General features: G+C 40.5%; 1 protein-coding gene across 1 annotated transcript in view; it reads right to left on the bottom strand.

Moving 5' to 3' along the window:
- The window catches only part of Cdc5 (cell division cycle protein 21), a 47,707-nt gene that overhangs the window by 876 nt on the left and 22,784 nt on the right, over positions 1 to 24,047 (bottom strand). The window contains exons 6-8 of the mRNA XM_070084517.1: positions 22,490 to 22,722; positions 10,268 to 10,434; positions 449 to 646 (exon numbers count right to left, since the gene is read on the bottom strand). Of these exons, the coding sequence (XP_069940618.1) occupies positions 449 to 646; positions 10,268 to 10,434; positions 22,490 to 22,722 (598 nt within the window). The remainder of the gene's footprint in view (positions 1 to 448; positions 647 to 10,267; positions 10,435 to 22,489; positions 22,723 to 24,047) is intronic.

Raw genomic sequence — 24,047 nt, 5'->3', positions numbered from 1 at the left:
AAAAATGTACTCTAAATATTCTAATAATCATGGGAACATGCTAAATCCACTGGGGTCATACAGTGCCTAGGAAATGCAAGATAATCAGATTTGATCAAGGGAGGGAAGAGGCCATGTCCAATTCATTGGATCAAGAGCTCCTCAATGGCATCAGAGGAACCTCCCTTCAGAGGCTGCAAGGTATAGTCAGCCTGTTTTGATAAATAGCTGTTAAACAAAAGTGTGCAATTCTAAATTAAAAAAAAAAATACAAATATATTACAAGGCTTTTTTAAGGGCTGTTAAAGGACCAAAAAAATGTGAGGCAAGTATTGAATACAGAAAGAAGTAACAAAATTAAAAGACAAGAATAATTAATGCTTTTAGACAGGTGGAGTAGAAAACAATTTGCAATAAAAAGGATGGTATAATACCTGCTATAAATATTACAAATAATCTAGAATTTTACCTGATATCCACCCATTAATATTTTGAGCTTCTTTTCTAATTTAGCTGCTAACTTAGCTTGTTTTGCCATGTGCTGTCTATTCTGTTCCAGTCGTTTTTCTAAAGATTCAATCCGGTCCTTCTTGCTTGCTAAACTTGCTCGAGTGTATTTGCTCTGACTTGGCAGGAACAACACTTGGGCTAAACACTCTTCCCAAACCTGTAAAAACAAAATAGGCATAAATTTTAATAAAGTAAAACTGCATTCTTCATGATGCCAACAAGGGGCCCAGGCCCTTCTTGAAAGGAATGTACTAAGAGTGCAAGCAATATGAATAAGCAACTCATTTGTAAAACCTCCCATGGAGTACTCTGCATCTAGTTTGCATAACAGCTGAAGTATAGCTGTGGATATTCTGCAAGTGAGACAGTTCAAGTTTGTGTGATGCCAGAAATTAAGGAGGAAAATATGAAGGTTTGAATGGTATCTTTTTTTTTAGACTCCTTTCTATATAGTTATTTGCATTCTGGGCTAATACTTCCTCACTCAGGCAGTGATTAAGACCCATATACAGTAGACCACTGGTTAAGACGGTAGTTACGTTCCTGAAAAAGTGAAAGATGAAACCGTGTTAAATGAACTGAATTTTATTATTATTTTTATTATTATCACACTGGCCGATTCCCACCAAGACAGGGTGGCCCGAAAAAGAAAAACTTTCACCATCATTCACTCCATCACTGTCTTGCCAGAAGGGTGCTTTACACTACAGTTTTTAAACTGCAACATTAACACCCCTCCTTCAGAGTGCAGGCACTGTACTTCCCATCTCCAGGACTCAAGTCCGGCCTGCCGGTTTCCCTGAACCCCTTCATAAATGTTACTTTGCTCACACTCCAACAGCACGTCAAGTATTAAAAACCATTTGTCTCCATTCACTCCTATCAAACATGCTCATGCCTGCTGGAAGTCCAAGCCCCTCGCACACAAAACCTCCTTTACCCCCTCCCTCCAACCTTTCCTAGGCTGACCCCTACCCCGCCTTCCTTCCACTACAGACTGATACACTCTTGAAGTCATTCTGTTTCGCTCCATTCTATCTACATGTCCGAACCACCTTAACAACCCTTCCTCAGCCCTCTGGACAACAGTTTTGGTAATCCCGCACCTCCTCCTAACTTCCAAACTACGAATTCTCTGCATTATATTCACACCACACATTGCCCTCAGACATGATATCTCCACTGCCTCCAGCCTTCTCCTCGCTGCAACATTCATCACCCATGCTTCACACTCGTATAAGAGCGTTGGTAAAACTATACTCTCATACATTTCCCTCTTTGCCTCCAAGGACAAAGTTCTTTGTCTCCACAGACTCCTAAGTGCACCACTCACCCTTTTCCCCTCATCAATTCTATGATTCACCTCATCTTTCATAGACCCATCCGCTGACACGTCCACTCCCAAATATCTGAATACATTCACCTCCTCCATACTCTCTCCCTCCAATCTGATATCCAATCTTTCATCACCTAATCTTTTTGTTATCCTCATAACCTTACTCTTTCCTGTATTCACTTTTAATTTTCTTCTTTTGCATACCCTACCAAATTCATTCACCAATCTCTGCAACTTCTCTTCAGAATCTCCCAAGAGCACAGTGTCATCAGCAAAGAGCAACTGTGACAACTCCCACTTTATGTGTGATTCTTTATCTTTTAACTCCACGCCTTTTGCCAAGACCCTCACATTTACTTCTCTTACAACCCCATCTATAAATATATTAAACAACCACGGTGACATCACACATCCTTGTCTAAGGCCTACTTTTACTGGGAAATAATTTCCCTCTTTCCTATGGAAAAACTAGGGTTATGTTCCTTGAAAACCCAAAAATGGCAAACAAACTTTGTTTAGGTCTCCAAACCATAAAAAAATAAAAATGATAATGTAATTGTAGTTCATTGTCGTGATGTATTCTGTTTAATGTACAGTGGTCCCTCGTTCTTCGTAAGGGCCAAAAGTTGTAATTTTCGAAAATCGTAACGTTTGACTCGCAAATAGTTGTTTGTCTTGGACGCATACGCACATCCCCAAGCCACCTCACACTACACTCCGAGCCAGTGTGCCACTGTTTATCAACGAGTAACCATCCCCTTGTGTGTTCATACGAAATATTCAATATTCTATTCACTTTAGTGCTTGGAACTGCTAAATAAGCTACCATGGCTCCAAAGAAAGCTCCTAGTGCCATGCCTGTGGTAAAGGTGAGAAATATGACTGAATTCAAGAAAAACATCATTGAACAATACAAAAGTGGCATACGTGTGGCAGAGCTGGCCAGGATTTATAAGAAACCACATACAACCATAGCTTCCATTGTGGCCAAGACAAAGGAAATCAAGGAAGCTGTTGTTGCAAAAAGGGTAAATATGCTGACGAAAATGAGATCACCAGTACTCGAAGATGTTGAGAAGTTATTGTTGGTGTGGATCAACGAGAAACAATTAGCAGGAGATAGTCTTATGCAGTCGATTATTTGTGAAAAGGCAAGGCAGTTGCATGACGATCTCGTAAAGAAATTGCCTGCAATGAGTAATGATATTTGTGAATTAAAGGCCAGCAAAGGCTGGTTTGAGAGATTTAAGAACCGTAGTGGCATACACAGTGTGATAAAGCATGGTGAGGCTGCCAGTTCTGACAAAAATCCAGCTACAAAATTCGTAAGTGAATTCAAGGAGTACATAGAGGCTGAAGGATTTGTCCCCCCACAGGCCTCTTTTGGAAGAAAATGCCAAAGAGGATCTACATTACTCAGGAGGAAAAGGCACTGCCAGGACACAAGCCTATGAAAGACAGGCTAACTCTCATGTTTTGTAGTAATGCTAGTGGGGATTTCAAAGTGAAGCCGTTACTAGTGTATCATTCTGAAAATCCCAAAGTGTTCAAGAAAAACAATGTCGTGAAGAGTACATTGTGTGTTTTGGAAAGCTAATAATAAGGCATAGGTCACGAGGAACATTTTCCTTGAGTGGTTCAACGAAGTGTTTGGCCCCAGTGTGAAGAAATACCTCCTGGAAAATAAACTGGAACTCAAGTGCCTCCTGCTAATGGACAATGCATCTGCTCATCCTCCAAGCTTGGATGACCTAATTGTGGAGGAGCTTGGTTTCATCACAGTGAAGTTCTTGCCCCTTAATACCATTCCTCTCCTTCAGCCCATGGACCTGCAGATCATTTCAAACTTTAAAAAACTACACCAAAGCAATGTTTCAAAGGTGCTTTAATGTGACCTCTGACACTCAACTGACCCTAAGAGAGTTTTGGAAAGATCACTTCAGTATCCTCCATTGCATAAGCCTTGAGGTAAGGCTTGGGAGGGAGTGACTACCAGGACTTTGAACTCTGCTTGGAGAAATTTGTGGCCAGATTGTGTCCTCAAGAGGGATTTTGAAGGGTTTGGAGCTGACCCTGAGGACCCTATGCCAGTTGTGGAATCTATTGTGGTATTGGGGAGTTCCATGGGGTTGGATGTGAGTTTGGAGGATGTGGAAGAGTTGGTGGAGGACCACAACGAAGAGCTAACCACTGAAGAGCTGCAAGAGCTTCAGCTGGAACAGCAACAGACGACAGCTCAGCATATGGCTTCAGAGGAGCGAGAGAGATAGAAGAAGGTGCCTTCTTCAGAAATTAACAAGATTTTTGCAGTGTGGAGTAAAATGTTAAGATTTATGGAGAAACATCACCCTGACAAAGCTGTTGCAAGCCACGTCGGCAACATGTACAGTGACAAAGTCTTGTCCCATTTTAGGGAAATTTTAAAGAGATGCCAGAAACAGAGCTCTCTGGACAAGTACAGTGGACCCCCACCTTACAATATTAAGCCGTTCCTGAAAGCTCATCGTATGCTAAAATTATCGTAAGGTAAATTAATTTTCCCCATAAGAAATAATGGAAATCAAATTAATCCGTTCCTGACACCCCAAAGTATGAAAAAAAAAAATTTTTTTACCACATGAAATGTTAATTTTAATACACACAAACTGACACTTACCTTTATTGAAGATCTGGTGATGAGTGATGGGATGGGAGGAGGGAGAGTGTGGAAGTTGTTAATGTTTATAAGAGGAATCCCCTTCCATTAGGACTTTAGGTAGCACGTCCTTTTCCAGGGTTACTTCCCTTCTTCTTTCAATGCCACTAGGACCAGTTTGAGTCACTGGACCTCTGTTGCACAACATATCTGTCCATAGAGGCCTGTACCTCCCGTTCCTTTATGATTTGTCTAAAGTGGTTCACAACATTGTCATTGTAATAGTCACCAGCACAGCTTGCAATAGCTGTGTGAGGGTGATTTTCATCCATAAAGGTTTGCACTTCAAGCCACTTCGCACATATTTCCTTAATCTTTGAAGTAGGCAACTTCTTCAATTTCTCTCTCCCCTCCTCCGAAGCAGATTCCTCAGGTCTGGCTTCTTGCTGTTGAAGATGATCTTGCAGCTCATCAGTGGTTAGTTCTTCATTGTCCTCTTCCACCAACTCTTCCACATCCTCCCCACTAACCTCCAACCCCAAGGACTTATCCAATGCCACAACTGATTCCACAACTGGCATACACTTCTCAGGGTTAGCCTCAAATCCTTCAAAATCCCTTTTGTCTACACATTCTGGCCACAGTTTCTTCCAAGCAGAGTTCAAGGTCCTCTTAGTCACTTCCTCCCAAGCCTTACCTATAAGGTTTACACAATTGAGGATGCTAAAGTGATCTTTCCAAAACCCTCTTAGAGTCAATCGAGTGTCTGTGGTCACTACAAAGCACTTTTGAAACATAGCTTTTGTGTAGAGTTTTTTGAAGTTTGAAATGACCTGCTGGTCCATGGGCTGCAGGAGAGCAGTGGTATTAGGAGGCAAAAACTTGACCTTAATGAAACTCATGTCCCCAGAAAGTCTCTCTGCCAAGTCTGAAGGATGACCAGGAGCATTGTCTAATACCAGGAGGCACTTAAGGTCCAATTTATTTTCCAGGAGGTAAGTTTTCACAGTGGGGGCAAATGCATGGTGTAACCAGTCATAGAAAAGGTCTCTAGTGACCCATGCCTTACTGTTGCCCTCCACATCACACACAAATTAGCCTTGAGGACATTGTTTTGCCTGAACACTCTGGGAGTTTCAGAGTGATACACCAATAAAGGCTTCACTTTGCAATCACCACTAGCATTAGTACACATCAAGATAGTAAGCCTGTCTTTCATAGGCTTATGTCCTGGGAGTGCCTTTTCCTCCTGAGTAATGTAGGTCCTGTTTGGCATTTTCTTCCAAAACAGGCCTGTTTCATCACAATTAAACACTTGTTCAGGTTTCAATTCTTCACTGTCTATGTAATCCTTGAATTCCTTCACATATTTTTCAGCCGCTTTTTGGTCCGAACTGGCAGCCTCATCATGCCTTATCACACTATGCATACCACTACGTTTCTTAAATCTCTCAAACCAACTTTTGCTGGCCTTAAATTCACTCACATCACCACTAGTTGCAGGCATTTTTCTAATTAAATCATCATGCAACTTCCTAGCCTTTTCACATATGATTGCTTGAGAGATGCTATCTCCTGCTACCTGTTTTTCGTTTATCCACACCAATAACAGTCTCTCAACATCTTTGAGTACTACTTGCGATCTCTTATTCGAAAACAAAGTTGCACCTTTTGCAAGAACAGCTTTCTTGATTGCTGCTTTCTTGGCCACAATAGTAGCGATGGTTGATTGGGGTTTGGTATACAACCTGGCCAGCTCCGAGACACGCAATCCACTTTCGTACTTAGCAATTATCTCTTTCTTCATTTCCATAATAATTTTCACCTTTTTTATCGCACAGTTGGCACTAGAAGCTTTCTTGGGTCCCATGATGACTTATTTTGCAGGTATAATCACTAAAAACGCTGTGATAATATGAAATGTTCTGATTGTATGCGTGGATGCGACCGCACTGGCTGGCACATAAACACTGGCACCCACGGGGCAGCTGAGGCGCGCTCAGGCCACACGTGGACGCGTCTCGGACGATTCGCTTGAGGTGAGGCAAAATTTTTGCGTTAAAATGTATCGTATGGTGGATTTAATGTAAGGTGATGCCATTGTATGGTGGGGGTCCACTGTATTTAGTGTCACAGGTGTGCAGTGACTCAAGCTGGTCCTAGGGGCATTAAAAAACAAAGAAGGGAAGTAACCCCAGAAAAGGACTTGGTACCTGAAGTCTTTATGGAAGGGGATTCCCTTTCCAAACAGTAAATAATCCAACCTCTACCCTCCTCCAGTCTTCCATACATGAAGAAGAATCGCCAATAAAGGTAAGTGTTATGCTGTTAATGTTTCAATCTTCATGTCTCATTGTTTTCTGTGTATGTACATCTATATTTCATGTAAAAAAATTTTTATTTTAATACTTCTGGGTGTCTGAAATGGATTAATTGTATTTACATTATTTCTTATGGGGAAAATGGATTCGCAAATCATCAATTCCGATAATAGTCACACTCTCTGGAACGAATTAATTATGAAAAATGATGGTCCATAGTATTGCTTAAGGCTACAAATATTACAGAAATAATATTTCTTACCTTATATAGTGGATGCTGGTGTATGTCAATGATTCTGAACATAGTGGAGAGGGATGCTGTGGCCCTACTGGGCTGAGGTGGAAGGCTGTGGATTGTTTGCTGAGGTGGATGATTGAGGCTTTGGCACTAAAGTTGACAGTCGTATTGGAATAGTCAGAAATTCTATACAATACGTGTGCAAAAATATGACAAAATATGATCAGGCGCTGATCCACCAGGAGGCCTGGTCACAGACCGGGCCGCGGGGGCGTTGACCCCCGAAACTCTCTCCAGGTAAACTCCAGGTAAACAGGCTATAATTTGCTCTCGGCTATCACTTGCATATATCAGCAAAAAATACCATATTTTATCAGCTAAGACATGATTTTTTACTAAATAAATGTGTCCAGAGTAATACACACCATAATATAAATACAAGCTATCTATGAAAACATGAAAATAATATCACGAAAAAAGCTTTTCAATATTATCGGCATGTGTTGTTATTGTTGGGCTGATGGCTGTGATGGCCCCCAGGGCTGTTGTATCTCACTGTGAAATGAACTACCAGAAAGCTTTTACAAATATAAACTATTTTTTTTTTTAACACATCAGCCAACTCCTACCGAGACAAGGTGATGCTCCCCCCCCCCCCAAAAAAAAAGAAACACTTTCATCATCAGTCAACACCTTCACCATCATTCACACAATCACTTGTCTTTGCAGGGGTGCCCAGATACAACAGTTCAGATGTCACACCAAACAGCCAATATCTCAAATCCCTCCTTCAAAGTGCAGGCACTGTGCTTCCCACCTCCAGGACTCAAGTCCAGCTAACTGGTTTCCCTGAATCCCTTCACAAAATATTACCCTGCTCACACTCCAACAGCTCATGGGGTCCCAAAAACCATTAGTCTCCATTGACTCCTATCTAACATGCTCACATATGCCTACTGCATGTTCAGGCCCCTTGCACACTAAACTTCTTTTACCCTGGCCCACGGCTGGGCTCTGAGAGTAGTGAAACTCTTGCAATTTTTCAAAGGTACCCTGTCCCTCCATCCTTTCCTTGGATGACCCCTACCCCTCCTCTACAGATTTACACACCCTCCAAGTCAGCTTATTATGCTCCAGCCTCTCTAAATGACCAAACCACATCAATAACCCCCTCTTCAGCCCTCTGAATAATACTTTTAGTAACTCCTCCTAATTTCCACACTACAAATTATCTACATAATATTTACACCACACACTTCCCTAAGACATGACATCTCCACTGCCTCCAGCCTCCTTTTCACAGCAGCATTCACAACCCATGCTTCATACCCATAAAAGTGTGTTGGTACCACTATACTCGCATACATTCCCTTCTTTGCCTCCATAGATAACGTTTGTTTGTCTCCACAGATACCTCAATGCACCACTCACCTTTCTTCTTTCATCAATTCTATGGTTAACCTAGTCCTTCATAAACCCATCAGCTGACAAATCTACTCCCAAATATCTGAACACACACTTCTTCCATGCCCCCTCCCTCCAATATGACATCCACTTTTTCTTTACCTAACTTTTTTGATACTCTTATCACCCTACTCTTTAATCCCACCCCTCCCTCCCCAACACCCTAGCATTTACTTCTATATTACATATTAATAAATTTACTACAATAAAGGAATATACTGTATTAACATTATCATTTCCCTTGTATTTTCAATAATAAAATTATCTGTATAAGGAAGGGTGGGTGGGTGGGTGGTATGCTCATGGGCTGTTAGCCCTTAACCCCCAACGACAAACTCTCACAGACATCCTAAAACAAACAATATACGTACGAGTGTACCAGCTAAACTGATACACAGATATAAATGAAGCAGGTACTGTATACACATTACATCCAGGTTCTTTCCATCTTTTAACCTTCATTATGCAAAGGAAGATAAAGAGAGGTGTATATAAACACTGGGAAGGTCCCTCACATGGACAGGTGCAGTTAGTGTCTGCCCTCTCAATTTGTATATCAACACTGTCTCCAGCAAGCTCACCTTTGAGCACAATAAGTTTATTTAGGCACAAGTGCATGTAACTATTATCCAGAGGGCTGAAGAGTGGTTATTGAGGTGGTTCAGACATGTAGAGAAGATGAAACGAAATAGAATGACTTCGAGTGTATAAACCTGTAGTGGAGGGAAGGCAGGATAGGAGTTGGCCTAGGAAAGGTTGGGGGAGGGGGTAAAGGAGGTTTTGTGTGTGAGGGGCTTAGACTTCCAGCAAGCATGTGTGAGTATGTTAGATAGGAGTGAATGGAGACAAATGGTTTTTAGGACTTGACATGCTGTTGGAGTGTGTGCAAGGTAACATTTATTGTTATTGAGGCTAGGACTTTGGGTAGTTTCAAATTTAGGTTGGATAAGTACATGAGTGGGAGGGGTTGGATTTGAGTGGGACTTGCACATCAGAGCTTATTTCTTGGGTAGCATTGAAAATTGGGTTAGGCAAATGTTTTGTTAGTGGGATAAATTGTAAAGGACCTGCCTAGTATGGGCCAACAGGCCTGCTGCAGTGTTCCTCCTTTCTTATGTTCTTATGTTCTCTTATGAAAGGATTCAGGGAAACTGGCGAGCCGGACTTGAGTCCTGGAGATGGGAAGTGCCTGCATTCTGAAGGAGGGGTGTTAATGTTGCAGTTTCATAACTGTAGTGCAAGCACGCCTCTGACAAGACAGTGATGGAGTGAATGATGATGAAAGTTTTTCTTTCTCGGGCAACCCTGCCTTGGTGGGAAACAGCCGATGTGTGAATAAATAAAAAAAAAAATAATACACATAAATATAATTATCATAGTGTAAATTGCCTAGGATAACCCAAAGAGGTTAAACAAAGTGACTTATTGATATGAAAACACTGCATGTATTGACTGGTATGCAGGAATCAACAAATTTAATCACAATCACAGATCTGAGAGTCATGTGGGACATGTATGTATGAACCAGTGAGAGGTGGGATGGGGGAGGAAGGTAGGTCTCCCTCACAAAGACAATGGACTGACCCACAGGCAGGATGCCCACGAGCCCACTAGATGGAGGGGAAAAATTCCACAGTCCAGCTTGCAGCTCTCCAAATTTTTTCCCCAAAAGTAACACTGTGTTAAAATGAAGATAACCAAGGTTTCTCATTCATTCCTAAAAGTTACAATTTTAGTAAAGTCTGTCAGCTTACCATATATCAACAATTCAGCAATATTCATACCTGAGAATATGCATCAAGTGTAAGATCACCATGACCCATTCCTTGCTTAACAACATTCATTTCCATCTTGAGCATTTCCCTAGACTCTTCTATTTCACTTTCACTGTAACGTTTATATGGATGTCTTTCAAGGTGATCACGGTGCTGTGCCTCCGCAGCTACACTACCTGCAATATATTTTTCCATTATTTCACCAACTGCTGTTAAGTTACCACAAGGCATTTTTATAGCAGAATAACATGGTATAATTTGAATTAAAATGATTCAGTCAGCAAATACAAGTACAATATACTACTAGTTTTTGAAGAACAACCTCTCCTCACTTAACATTGGCGTTACGTTCCTAAGACCACGTCAGTGAATGAATTCGTTGCTAAGTGAGGAGCATACTATAATGGCAGTGGGTTTGTGTCATCCATCTCTGATATTGTTTTAATGTCACTTCTGCACCATTTATAACATTTCTGGTATTTTTTAAATGTTTATACAGTAGTATTCTGTACACTGTAATAAACAGAATAGAGGAAATCAGTTCTAATATACATTACTTAGGTATGCATTCTGGTCAGACTGCCCATCCTAAGTCTGAGTCGTCAGTAAACGAGTACATCGCTAAGTGAGGAGAGGCTGTACTGTATAATATTAAACAAAATGCATTGTCTATAAAAATAAAAAAGTTTCTGCCAAATGAATTCAATCTTAACTTTGTTTTTAAATACTATTTTGATCTAATCAGGCATTATGGAATACATATACAGTAAATACAGTCAAACCTCGGTTTTCATATGCCCTAATTTTCGTATGATTCGGTTTTTGACGACTTTTTTCGTCAAAATTTTGTCCTAGTTTTCGTACATCCACTCAGTTTTCGTGCAGTTGAAAATGGTCCGTACCAAACTCGTCCGCCTGCACGTGTGACTTGGCCACTCATTTCCCAGAATTGAGCGCCCACACAAAGTATCCCATGCGTTCTTGACTCAGTCTGCCTTTGTTTCTCGTTGAGTGAGCATCACCCCGTGCGTTCATCCAAAACATTTTGTAATAATCCATTGTTTTTTGTACCTGTTTATTGAGTGCAACTGCTAAATAAGCCACCATAGGGCCAAAGAAAGTTCCGAGTGCCAGTCCTTTGATAAAGAAGGCAAGAAAGAATTCGTAGCAAAGTACAAAAGTGGCGTAGGTGTGGCCGATCTTGCCAGGATGTATGGAAAGTCCACATCAATGATTAGTTCCATCCTACCGAAGAAAAAAGAAATCGAGGAAGCTGATGATGCAAAAGGGGTAAATGTGCTAAAGAAACAGAGATCGCAAACAATCGAAGAGGTTGAGAAGTTGTTGCTGGTGTGGATCAACGAAAAAGAGTTAGCGGGAGATAGTGTTTTAGAGGCAATAATTTGCGAAAAGGCAAGGCAGTTGCATGCATATCTAAGAGAGTTCTGGAGGAATCACTTCAATATCCTCAACTGCATGAGCCTTACAGATAAGGCTTAGCAGGAAGTGACTTCCAGGACTTTGAACTCTGCTTGGAGAAAATTGTGGCCCGAATGTGTCCTCGAGAAAGATTTTGAAGGGTTTGAGGCTGACCCTGACGACCCTATGCCTGTTGTGGAATCTATTGTCTTTGGGGAAGCCCATGGGGTTGGGTGTGAGTGGTCAGGATGTGGAAGAGCTGGTGGACAACCACAGGGAAGAGCTAACCACTGAAGAGCTGCAAGACCTTCAACTGGAACAGCAACAGACTGCAGCTGAGGAATTGCTTCAGAGGAGGAGGAAGAGAGAAGGGAGAATGTGCTTTCTTCAGTGATTAAGGACATGTGTGCAAAGTGGAATGAGTTGCAAAGTTTTGTGGAGAAATATCACCCTAACAAAGCTGTTGCAAGCCGTGTCTACATGTTCAATGACAATGCATTGTCCCATTTTAGGCAAATCTTAAAGAGATGCCAGAAACAGACCTCACTGGACAGATTTTTCTATGCGACAGGGGCCCAGTGACTCTCAAGCTGGTCCTAGTGCCAGTAAAAGACAAAGAAGGGAAGTAACCTCAGATAGGGCCTTGATACCTGAATTCTTTATGGACGGGGATTTCCCTTCCAAACAATAACCTCTCCTTCTCCCTCTCCCCTCCTCGCCGTCTTTCATATGCCAACAAGAGTCTTCAATAAAGGTAAAAGTGATGTTAAATGTTCATTTATCCATTTCATTAGTCATTTATATTTATTTCTCATTGTTTCTGTATGTAAAACTATAGTTATTCTCTATAAAATGTATTTTCTGTTAATATTTTTGGGTATCTGGAACAGATTAATTGGATTTACATCATTTCTCATGGGAAATATTGCTTCAGTTTTCATACAATTTAGTTTTCATTAGACTTTTTGGAACAGATTACCCACGAAAACCGAGGTTCCACTGTATATACAGGTTGGACCTCACTAGTCTGCCGTTCACTGGTTTGGCAGCTTCGATAGTTTGGGAGAGTGATATGAATCTTGTGGTCATTAGTTTGCATAACTGCCACTTGGCCAACTGTGGCACCACTGCTGCCCCATACTGTTTATGTCTGCCACAGCACTTTTACAGTGATTGAAGCTCCTATATTACCTTGGATTACTAAAATTTTACCCTTAATTGCAGGGCCTGCACAAAGAAATTTTATACCTGAACAACAAGTGACGAGTGTGTGTACAATAAGAAATGCTCTTGTCAAAGAAAGGCATAAATATATGAAGCAACTAACACTACAAGGCATGTTTCAGAGGATTACTAACAAGAAGCACAGTAGTAGCAACTAGAATCCTCTTCCCAGCACTTCAGCTCCAGAAAACACAGCTGATGACCCACATGTCCAGCAAGATAATCCAGATACCCCAGATGTAGACCTTCCAGACATTACTCAACTTTAATTTATATTGCATATAGAAACATAAATACATTTTGGAAGTGGATTTACAGTAATACATTACAGTATATACATTATCTTGCCTTCATTTTTTTTACCCTAAGCTTCACTGGTTTTAAAAATCTGCTAGTCCACTACCTGTCTGGTTCCAAGCTTGCTGGACTATTGAGGTTCAACCTATGCATGCTTGCACGTGTATGCATATGCGTGAATGAGTGTGCACATGAGTGCACACATTCACATTTGTCTGGTGTGGTGTTCTGTGAGTTATATTCATATACACCTACCATCCGACTTACGACCTGCTCGACATATGTCCACTCGACTTTCAACCGTACATCTGGCAGCTGGGCTGGGATGGCTGATACATGCCACTGTACAATATTTGACGGTACTCACGGCAGCAATGCGCCATGCAGGCAGCATCAGTTTGAGTTACCCTGCCCTATCAGTAGCATCATATGCACTGTATTAACTGGGCAGTAAATTTCACCATGGTCCCTAAGAGGAAGTCTGAATTTTGCACTGGAGAATGTGGCAAGAAGGCAAGAAAGGCTCTTACACTCGAACTCTATTTGTTTTCACTGTTGCACATAAATCTGTCTGTATCTGTCTGCCTGTATATCTGTCTGTCTGTATCTGTCTCTGTCTGTCTATCTGTCTTTTGTCTTCCTGTGTGTCTGTCTGTCTACCTGTGTGTCTGTCTGTCTTTCTGTCTGCTTGTCGCTCTGTCTCAGAGCCGCTCATGAACCAACAGGTATTACACACAAAGCAGAGTTGTCACATCTTCAATATGATGCTAATATCACTATACAGCTTATTTATCTATCACAATTCATCTAATATGACATAATAAACAATATAACATAAAAACCTGATATACACTCCAGAATGGACGCCATATTAATAATGATAATAATAACACAACAATAATCACTCTGAGGTGCATTAAATGTGTATAAAACGTTAATATAGACATTTTGCTTAATCCATCTATGATTTTTTTTCAAAATTATATAATAAACACACTATGTAACATATAAATTAACATAAATATGAGATGTTTTTCCAGTCGGCTTGACAGAGTGAACAAAAACCATTTGTGTCCGGGCTGGTAACAACAACTAGTTTGTTTACAAAACTCGCGAACCTTCTACACTCATTCTCTCTCTCGTTTATTCATTTAATCTTGTTTACTCACCTCTCACTCTACATTAAGACTACAGATATTTTAAGGTAAGTAATGAGTAAACACTATATTATATTATAGTTTAATATTATTATTATTATTATTATTATTATTATCATTATTATTAATATTAGTACATGCGTATTATTGTAATAACAATACGTAATAATAATTATTAATATTATTATTTAGGGCACTGGAGCACAGATCCACCGTATAGCACTTTGTCTGGATTTCTGGGGTTACTCTAGGTAATTTACACTATGTATGATAACTTTACTTATGTGTACCTGTGTGTGAGAGAGATACGTATATATATATATAGAGTGGGAGACGGCCGACTTGTTGAAAAAAAAAAAAAAAAAAAAAAATATATCGTGTATCAGATATTCTAGCACTCCTGAGGAGCTCAGTGACTCTTCGTCGTCTTCTGTAGAGGGATCATCTTTCTCTCTCTAGTTTACTCCTGCTCTTCTTCTTTCTTAGGGGAATATGCCTAGAACATATATATATATATATATATATATATATATATATATATATATATATATATATATATATATATATATATTAGGTAGTAGGTTGGTAGACAGCAACCACCCAGGGAGGTACTACCGTCCTGCCAAGTGAGTGTAAAACGAAGCCTGTGATTGTTTTACATGATGGTAGGATTGCTGATGTCTTTTGTCTGTCTCATAAATATGCAAGATTACAGGCATGTCTTGCTACTTCTACTTACACTTAGGTCACACTACACATACATGTACACATTTATTTATACACACTCATCTGAGTTTTCTTTGATTTTATCTTAATAGTTCTTGGTCTTATTAATTTTCCTTTTATATCCATGGGGAAGTGGAATAAGAATCTTTCCTCCGTAAGCCATGCGTGTTGTAAAAGTCAACTAAAATGCCGGGAACAATGGGCTAGTAACCCCATTTCCTGTAAAGATTACTAAAAAGAATAAGAAGAAGAAAATTGTCAAAGTGGGAAGTCTGAATGTGCGTGGATGTTGTGCAGATGATAAGAAAGAGATGATTGTGGATGTTATGAATGAGAAGAAGCTGGATGTCCTGGCTTTAAGTGAAACAAAGCTGAAGGGGGTGGGAGAGTTTCAGTGGAGAGGTTTCAAATAGAGTTAGAGCTAAAGAAGGAGTAGCAATAATGTTGAAGGATAAGCTATGGCAGGAAAAGAGGGACTATAAATGTATTAATTCAAGGATTATGTGGAGTAAAATAAAGATTGGATGTGAAAAGTGGGTTATAATAAGCGTGTATGCACCTGGAGAAGAGAGAAGTGTAGAGGAGAGAGAGAGATTTTGGGAAATGTTGAGTGAATGCGTGGGGAGTTTTGAATCAAGTGTGAGAGTAATGGTGGTTGGGGATTTCAATGCTAAAGTGGGTAAAAATGTTATGGAAGGAGTAGTAGGTAAATTTGGGGTGCCAGGGGTAAATGTAAATGGGGAGCCTTTAATTGAGCTATGTGTAGAAAGAAATTTGGTAATAAGTAATACATATTTTATGAAAAAGAGGATAAATAAATATACAAGGTATGATGTAGCACGTAATGAAAGTAGTTTATTAGATTATGTATTGGTGGATAAAAGGTTGATGGGTAGGCTCCAGGATGTACATGTTTATAGAGGGGCAACTGATATATCGGATCATTATTTAGTTGTAGCTACAGTTAGAGTAAGAGGTAGATGGGAAAAGAGGAAGGTGGCAACAACAAGTAAGAGGGAGGTGAAAGTGTATAAACTAAGGGAGGAGGAAGTTCGGGTGAGATATAAGCGACTATTGGCAGAAAGGTGGGCTAGTGCAAAGATGAGTAGTGGGGGGGTTGAAGAGGGTTGGAATAGTTTTAAAAATGCAGTATTAGAATGTGGGGCAGAAGTTTGTGGTTATAGGAGGGTGGGGGCAGGAGGAAAGAGGAGTGATTGGTGGAATGATGAAGTAAAGGGTGTGATAAAAGAGAAAAAGGTAACTTATGAGAGGTTTTTACAAAGCAGAAGTGTTATAAGAAGAGCAGAGTATATGGAGAGTAAAAGAAAGGTAAAGAGAGTGGTGAGAGAGTGCAAAAGGAGAGCAGATGATAGAGTGGGAGAGGCACTGTCAAGAAATTTTAATGAAAATAAGAAAAAATTTTGGAGTGAGTTAAACAAGTTAAGAAAGCCTAGGGAAAATATGGATTTGTCAGTTAAAAACAGAGTAGGGGAGTTAGTAGATGGGGAGATGGAGGTATTGGGTAGATGGCGAGAATATTTTGAGGAACTTTTAAATGTTAAGGAAGAAACAGAGGCAGTAATTTCATGCACTGGTCAGGGAGGTATACCATCTTTTAGGAGTGAAGAAGAGCAGAATGTAAGTGTGGGGGAGGTACGTGAGGCATTACGTAAAATGAAAGGGGGTAAAGCAGCTGGAACTGATGGGATCATGACAGAAATGTTAAAAGCAGGGGGGGATATAGTGTTGGAGTGGTTGGTGCTTTTGTTTAATAAATGTATGAAAGAGGGGAAGGTACCTAGGGATTGGCAGAGAGCATGTATAGTCCCTTTATATAAAGGGAAAGGGGACAAAAGAGACTGTAAAAATTATAGAGGAATAAACTTACTGAGTATACCAGGAAAAGTGTACGGTAGGGTTATAATTGAAAGAATTAGAGGTAAGACAGAATGTAGGATTGCGGATGAGCAAGGAGGTTTTAGAGTGGGTAGGGGATGTGTAGATCAGGTGTTTACATTGAAGCATATATGTGAACAGTATTTAGATAAAGATAGGGAAGTTTTTATTGCATTTATGGATTTAGAAAAGGCATATGATAGAGTGGATAGAGGAGCAATGTGGCAGATGTTGCAAGTATATGGAATAGGTGGTAAGTTATTAAATGCTGTAAAGAGTTTTTATGAGGATAGTGAGGCTCAGGTTAGGGTGTGTAGAAGAGAGGGAGACTACTTCCCGGTAAAAGTAGGTCTTAGACAGGGATGTGTAATGTCACCATGGTTGTTTAATATATTTATAGATGGGGTTGTAAAGGAAGTAAATGCTAGGGTGTTTGGGAGAGGGGTGGGATTAAATTATGGGGAATCAAATTCAAAATGGGAATTGACACAGTTACTTTTTGCTGATGATACTGTGCTTATGGGAGATTCTAAAGAAAAATTGCAAAGGTTAGTGGATGAGTTTGGGAATGTGTGTAAAGGTAGAAAGTTGAAAGTGAACATAGAAAAGAGTAAGGTGATGAGGGTGTCAAATGATTTAGATAAAGAAAAATTGGATATCAAATTGGGGAGGAGGAGTATGGAAGAAGTGAATGTTTTCAGATACTTGGGAGTTGACGTGTCGGCGGATGGATTTATGAAGGATGAGGTTAATCATAGAATTGATGAGGGAAAAAAGGTGAGTGGTGCGTTGAGGTATATGTGGAGTCAAAAAACGTTATCTCTGGAGGCAAAGAAGGGAATGTATGAAAGTATAGTAGTACCAACACTCTTATATGGGTGTGAAGCTTGGGTGGTAAATGCAGCAGCGAGGAGACGGTTGGAGGCAGTGGAGATGTCCTGTTTAAGGGCAATGTGTGGTGTAAATATTATGCAGAAAATTCGGAGTGTGGAAATTAGGAGAAGGTGTGGAGTTAATAAAAGTATTAGTCAGAGGGCAGAAGAGGGGTTGTTGAGGTGGTTTGGTCATTTAGAGAGAATGGATCAAAGTAGAATGACATGGAAAGCATATAAATCTATAGGGGAAGGAAGGCGGGGTAGGGGTCGTCCTCGAAAGGGTTGGAGAGAGGGGGTAAAGGAGGTTTTGTGGGTAAGGGGCTTGGACTTCCAGCAAGCGTGCGTGAGCGTGTTAGATAGGAGTGAATGGAGACGAATGGTACTTGGGACCTGACGATCTGTTGGAGTGTGAGCAGGGTAATATTTAGTGAAGGGATTCAGGGAAACCGGTTATTTTCATATAGTCGGACTTGAGTCCTGGAAATGGGAAGTACAATGCCTGCACTTTAAAGGAGGGGTTTGGGATATTGGCAGTTTGGAGGGGTATGTTGTGTATCTTTATATGTGTATGCTTCTAGAATGTTGTATTCTGAGCACCTCTGCAAAAACAGTGATAATGTGCGAGTGTGGTGAAAGTGTTGAATGATGATGAAAGTATTTTCTTTTTGGGGATTTTCTTTCTTTTTTTGGGTCACCCTGCCTCAGTGGGAGACGGCCGACTTGTTGAAAAAAAAAAAAAAAAAAAAATATAGAGAGAGAGATACAGATATATATATATATATATATATATATATATATATATATATATATATATATATATATATATATATATATATATATATATATTTTCAACAAGTCGGTCGTCTCCCACCGAGGCAGGGTGACCCAAAAAAGAAAGAAAATCCCCAAAAAGAAAATACTTTCATCATCATTCAACACTTTCACCACACTCACACATTATCACTACTTTTGCAGAGGTGCTCAGAATACAACAGCTTAGAAGCATATACGTATAAAGATACACAACATATCCCTCCAAACTGCCAATATCCCAAACCCCTCCTTTAAAGTGCAGGCATTGTACTTCCCATTTCCAGGACTCAAGTCTGACTATATGAAAATAACCGGTTTCCCTGAATCCCTTCACTAAATATTACCCTGCTCACACTCCAACAGATCGTCAGGTCCCAAGTATCATTCGTCTCCATTCACTCCTATCTAACACGCTCATGCACGCTTGCTGGAAGTCCAAGCCCCTCGCCCACAAAACCTCCTTTACCCCCTCTTTCCAACCCTTTCGAGGACGACCCCTACCACTCTTTCCTTCCCCTATAGATTTATATGCTTTCCATATATATATATATATATATATATATATATATATATATATATATATATATATATATACAGTGGACCCCCGCATAACGATTACCTCCGAATGCGACCAATTATGTAAGTGTATTTAAGTAAGTGCGTTTGTACGTGTATGTTTGGGGGTCTGAAATGGACTAATCTACTTCACAATATTTCTTATGGGAACAAATTCGGTCAGTACTGGCACCTGAACATACTTCTGAAGTGAAAAAATATCGTTAACCGGGGGTCCACTGTATATATATATATATATATATATATATATATATATATATATATATATATATATATATATATATATATATATATACAGTGGACCCCCGCATACCGATGGCATCACATAGCGATTAATCCGCATACCGCTTGCTTTAATCGCCAAAATTTTGCCTCACATACCGCTTAAAAACCCGCTCACCGATTTTCGTCCGAGACGCGTCCAATGTGCGGCCTGAGCCACGCTCACATGTTCCGCCGGTGGCATTGTTTACCAGCCAGCCTCCGCGGTAACATCCAAGCATACAATCGGAATATTTCGTATTATTACAGTGTTTTCGGTGCTTTTTCTGGAAAATAAGTGACCATGGGCCCCAAGAAAGCTTCTAGTGCCAACCCTACAGCAATAAGGGTGAGAATTACAATAGAGATGAAGAAAAAGATCATTGATAAGTATGAAAGTGGAGTGCATGTCTCCGAGCTGGCCAGGTTGTATAATAAACCCCAATCAACCATCGCTACTATTGGTGGTACAGCTGCTGCTGCTGCTGCTGCACTGTCAGCTGCTGCTGCTGCTGCACTGTCAGCTGCTGATGCTGCTGTAGCATCGTCTGCTGCTGCTGTAACATCGTCTGTTGCTGCTGTAGCATCGTCTGTTGCTGCTGTACCACCGTCAGCTGCTGCTGCTGCTGTAGCATCATCTGCTGCTGCTGCTGCTGTAGCATCATCTGCTGCTGCTGTAACATCGTCTGTTGCTGCTGTAGCATCGTCTGTTGCTGCTGTACCACCGTCAGCTGCTGCTGCTGCTGTAGCATCGTCTGCTGCTGCTGTAACATCGTCTGTTGCTGCTGTAGCATCGTCTGTTGCTGCTGTACCACCGTCAGCTGCTGCTGCTGCTGTAGCATCGTCTGCTGCTGCTGTAACATCGTCTGTTGCTGCTGTAGCATCGTCTGTTGCTGCTGTACCACCGTCAGCTGCTGCTGCTGCTGTAGCATCGTCTGCTGCTGCTGTAACATCGTCTGTTGCTGCTGTAGCATCGTCTGCTGCTGCTGTAGCATCGTCTGTTGCTGCTGTACCACCGTCAGCTGCTGCTGCTGCTGTAGCACCGTTGTTGGTGTGGCTTATTGAGAATACCAAGAAACAATTAACCCCAGAGGATTTGCCACCCAGGATAACCCAAAAAAGTCAGTGTCATCAAAGACTGTCTAACTTATTTCCATTGGGGTCCTTAATCTTGTCTCCCAGGATGCAACCCACACAAGTCGACTAACACCCAGGTGAACAGGGAAAAATGCCTGGAACTAGTGCTCATATTGGTGAATTTAAAGCCAGCAAAGGTTGGTTTGAGAGATTTAAGAATCGTAGTGGCATACACAGTGTGATAAGGCCTGTTCTGGAAGAAAATGCCAAACAGGACCTACAGTACTCAGGAGGAAAAGGCACTCCCAGGACACAGTGTCTCATCAGTCATTGCTGCATCTTCAATAAAGGTAAGTGTCATTTATTCTTCATTTAGTAGACTAGTACATGCACAATATATACTGTGCATGTACTACTCTACTATTGTGCATGTATCCTTCTCTTTGTGTGTGGGAAAATGTATATTTCATGTGGTAAAAAATTTTTTTTTTCATACTTTTGGGTGTCTTGCACGGATTAATTTTATTTCCATTATTTCTTATGGGGAAAATTCATTCACATAGCGATTATTTCGCATAACAATTACCCCTCTTGCATGGATTAAAATCGTTATGCGGGGGTCCACTGTATATATTTTTTTTTTTTTTTTTCAACAAGTCGGCCGTCTCCCACCGAGGCAGGGTGACCCAAAAAAGAAAGAAAATCCCCAAAAAGAAAATACTTTCATCATCATTCAACACTTTCACCACACTCGCACATTATCACTGTTTTTGCAGAGGTGCTCAGAATACAACAGTCTAGAAGCATACACATATAAAGATACACAACATATCCCTCCAAACTGCCAATATCCCAAACCCCTCCTTTAAAGTGCAGGCATTGTACTTCCCATTTCCAGGACTCAAGTCCGACTATATGAAAATAACCGGTTTCCCTGAATCCCTTCACTAAATATTACCCTGGTAGACAGCAACCACCCAGGGAGGTACTACCGTCCTGCCAAGTGAGTGTAAAACGAAAGCCTGTAATTGTTTTACATGATGGTAGGATTGCTGGTGTCTTTTGTCTGTCTCACAAATAAGCAAGATTACAGGTACGTCTTGCTACTTCTACTTACACTTAGGTCACACTACACATACACGTTTATTTATACACACTCATCTGAGTTTTCTTTGATTTTATCATAATAGTTCTTGGTCTTATTACTTTTCCTTTTATATCCATGGGGAAGTGGAATAAGAATCTTTCCTCCGTAAGCCATGCGTGCTGTAAAAGTCAACTAAAATGCCGGGAACAATGGGCTAGTAACCCCTTTTCCTGTAAAGATTACTAAAAAGAATAAGATATATATATATATATATAGAGAGAGAGAGAGAGAGATCCAAATTCATTCATTCATTCATTCATTCAGCCAGCCGGCCAGCCGGCCAGCCGGCCAGCCGGCCAGCCGGCCAGCCGGCCAGCCAGCCAGCCAGCCAGCCAGCTTATATAGCAAAGGTTTGACATTATGCCCTACCCAGTGTGTCAGCAATTTTCAAAGGTTCGACTTACGTCCATTTTGACTTACGACCAGTTTTTCGGAACCAAGCTCGGTCGTAAGTCGGATGGTACTTGTACATATGTTTTGTGTACGAAAGGCTTCTACATCCAACAGACATGTGTGAACACATTAGATAAGAGTAAGTGGATGGCAAATGGTTTTTGGATTGAACAGGGAAACTGGTTAGCCAGACTTGAATCCTGGAAGTGGGAAGTACAATGCCTGCACTCTGATGGAGGGGTGGGGATATTTGCAGTCTGGAGAGGACACCGAATTGTGGTATCGGCCTGCCTCTGGGAGTGAATGACGGTGAAAGTGTTTCTTCTTTTGCAGGTCACCCTACCTTGGTGGGCAATGGTCAGTGTCTAACCTTTGCGACTTGGAAGACCAGCTGGGGTGTGTAAGGCATCATAATGGAGCATGGTCACCATTTCCCGCTTAATTAATTCCTCTGCTTTCTGCTGATCTGAGAGGTGAATATCAGCATGCATGGGCCTTAACACTGATGAGTTCACTTCTTGAGGCCGTGGCAAGTTTCTTTGTACTGCCTGTGAACGCTTTTTCATTTCAGCATCTCGGCGGGCAGCTGCATCAGCTACAGCCCTAAAATGCAGTAAGTGTCACAGTATATCTCTTAGTAATAAACCTAATTTTATAAAGTAATGTCAGGATTTTTTTGAAATGGAATATATGATACAATTTGAAAATATACTTATTTAATGTCAACTAAGGCTAATATATAGATGAACAATAATTTATGTTTATAAGATTTTTTAAATATGACCACCATCATTTTAATAGCATTCATTATTTTCTTTATCAAATGGCTCCTTTATTCCAATACAGACCTTAAAAAGAATCAAGCACATTGAAAACTCATCACACCAAACTCATTCACTAATACAGTGGAACCTCAAATATCGAACTTTCTTCGGTCCAGAAGGCTGTTCGAGTGCCTTTACCGAATGAATTTATTCCCATCAGGAATAATGTAAATTAGATTAGTCCATTTCAGACCCTCAAAAATACACTTATAAAAGCACTTACAAAAATACACTTACATAATTGGTCGTGTTGGGAGCAGTTCGATTTTTGAGGTTCCACTGTACACCATCTTTCAATCTTTAAAAGTTAAGACCCTACAGCAATACTTAACATCTGCTAGCTTTCTTCCAGTGCCTCTTCCAAAACATCTGCTTTGAAGGAAAGAGAGATACTGGGGGATATGGCAGGGAATGAGAAGTGGAGACGATGAGGGAAAGGCATCATTATAATTATTATTAATTTTATGTGAAGAGCTAAACCCATATGGACCATTAAGTGGATGAAGAGATAAAGGCTTGACCCTCCATATGGTAAGTGGATGATACGCACACTATTTGTACATGCCTAGTTGCGTAGCAGGAAGAACATCAGCTGAAAGGATGGGGGGTGTCCCATTATAAACAACACTTTTAACAATTCCACTTGCAAACTGCTAGAAAGTAAGGTTAACTTTTTTTAAAAGAATTGGGTGATAATTAGAGATCAGGAATTATCTGTCCCTCCATTAGTTTGGCTATTGGAATCAAGAGAGTTTATTCCACCACATACCATTCATTTTGCCTTAAACATCCATAGTAATTAATGCCTCTGATGTACTATTATTACTCATGGCAATCTGAGAGTGCTTTCTTTGTTGCTGTAAACTGTTGGAAACAGTATTCTTGGCACCACATACTGGTCACACCAGATTCACCGAGGAGCCATCTCACGGAGAGGTTCCCAGTGCCACTGGGAGAATTTTTGTAATAATAGTCCAATATCTTTTGAAAGACTGCCTTCCTTTTCAACTTCTCTTTTAAAGCCCAGGAATGTTTTAACACCTTTCCTCTCCGTAACCTCTCAACTTCAATGCTTATTCTCTTTGAATAACACCGATTTATTGT

The sequence above is a fragment of the Cherax quadricarinatus genome, chromosome 13 (assembly GCF_038502225.1).
Source record: "Cherax quadricarinatus isolate ZL_2023a chromosome 13, ASM3850222v1, whole genome shotgun sequence".
Lineage (NCBI taxonomy): Eukaryota > Metazoa > Arthropoda > Malacostraca > Decapoda > Parastacidae > Cherax > Cherax quadricarinatus.
Note: the sequence above shows the minus strand (reverse complement) of the source record. Positions and strands in the feature narration are given on the sequence as shown.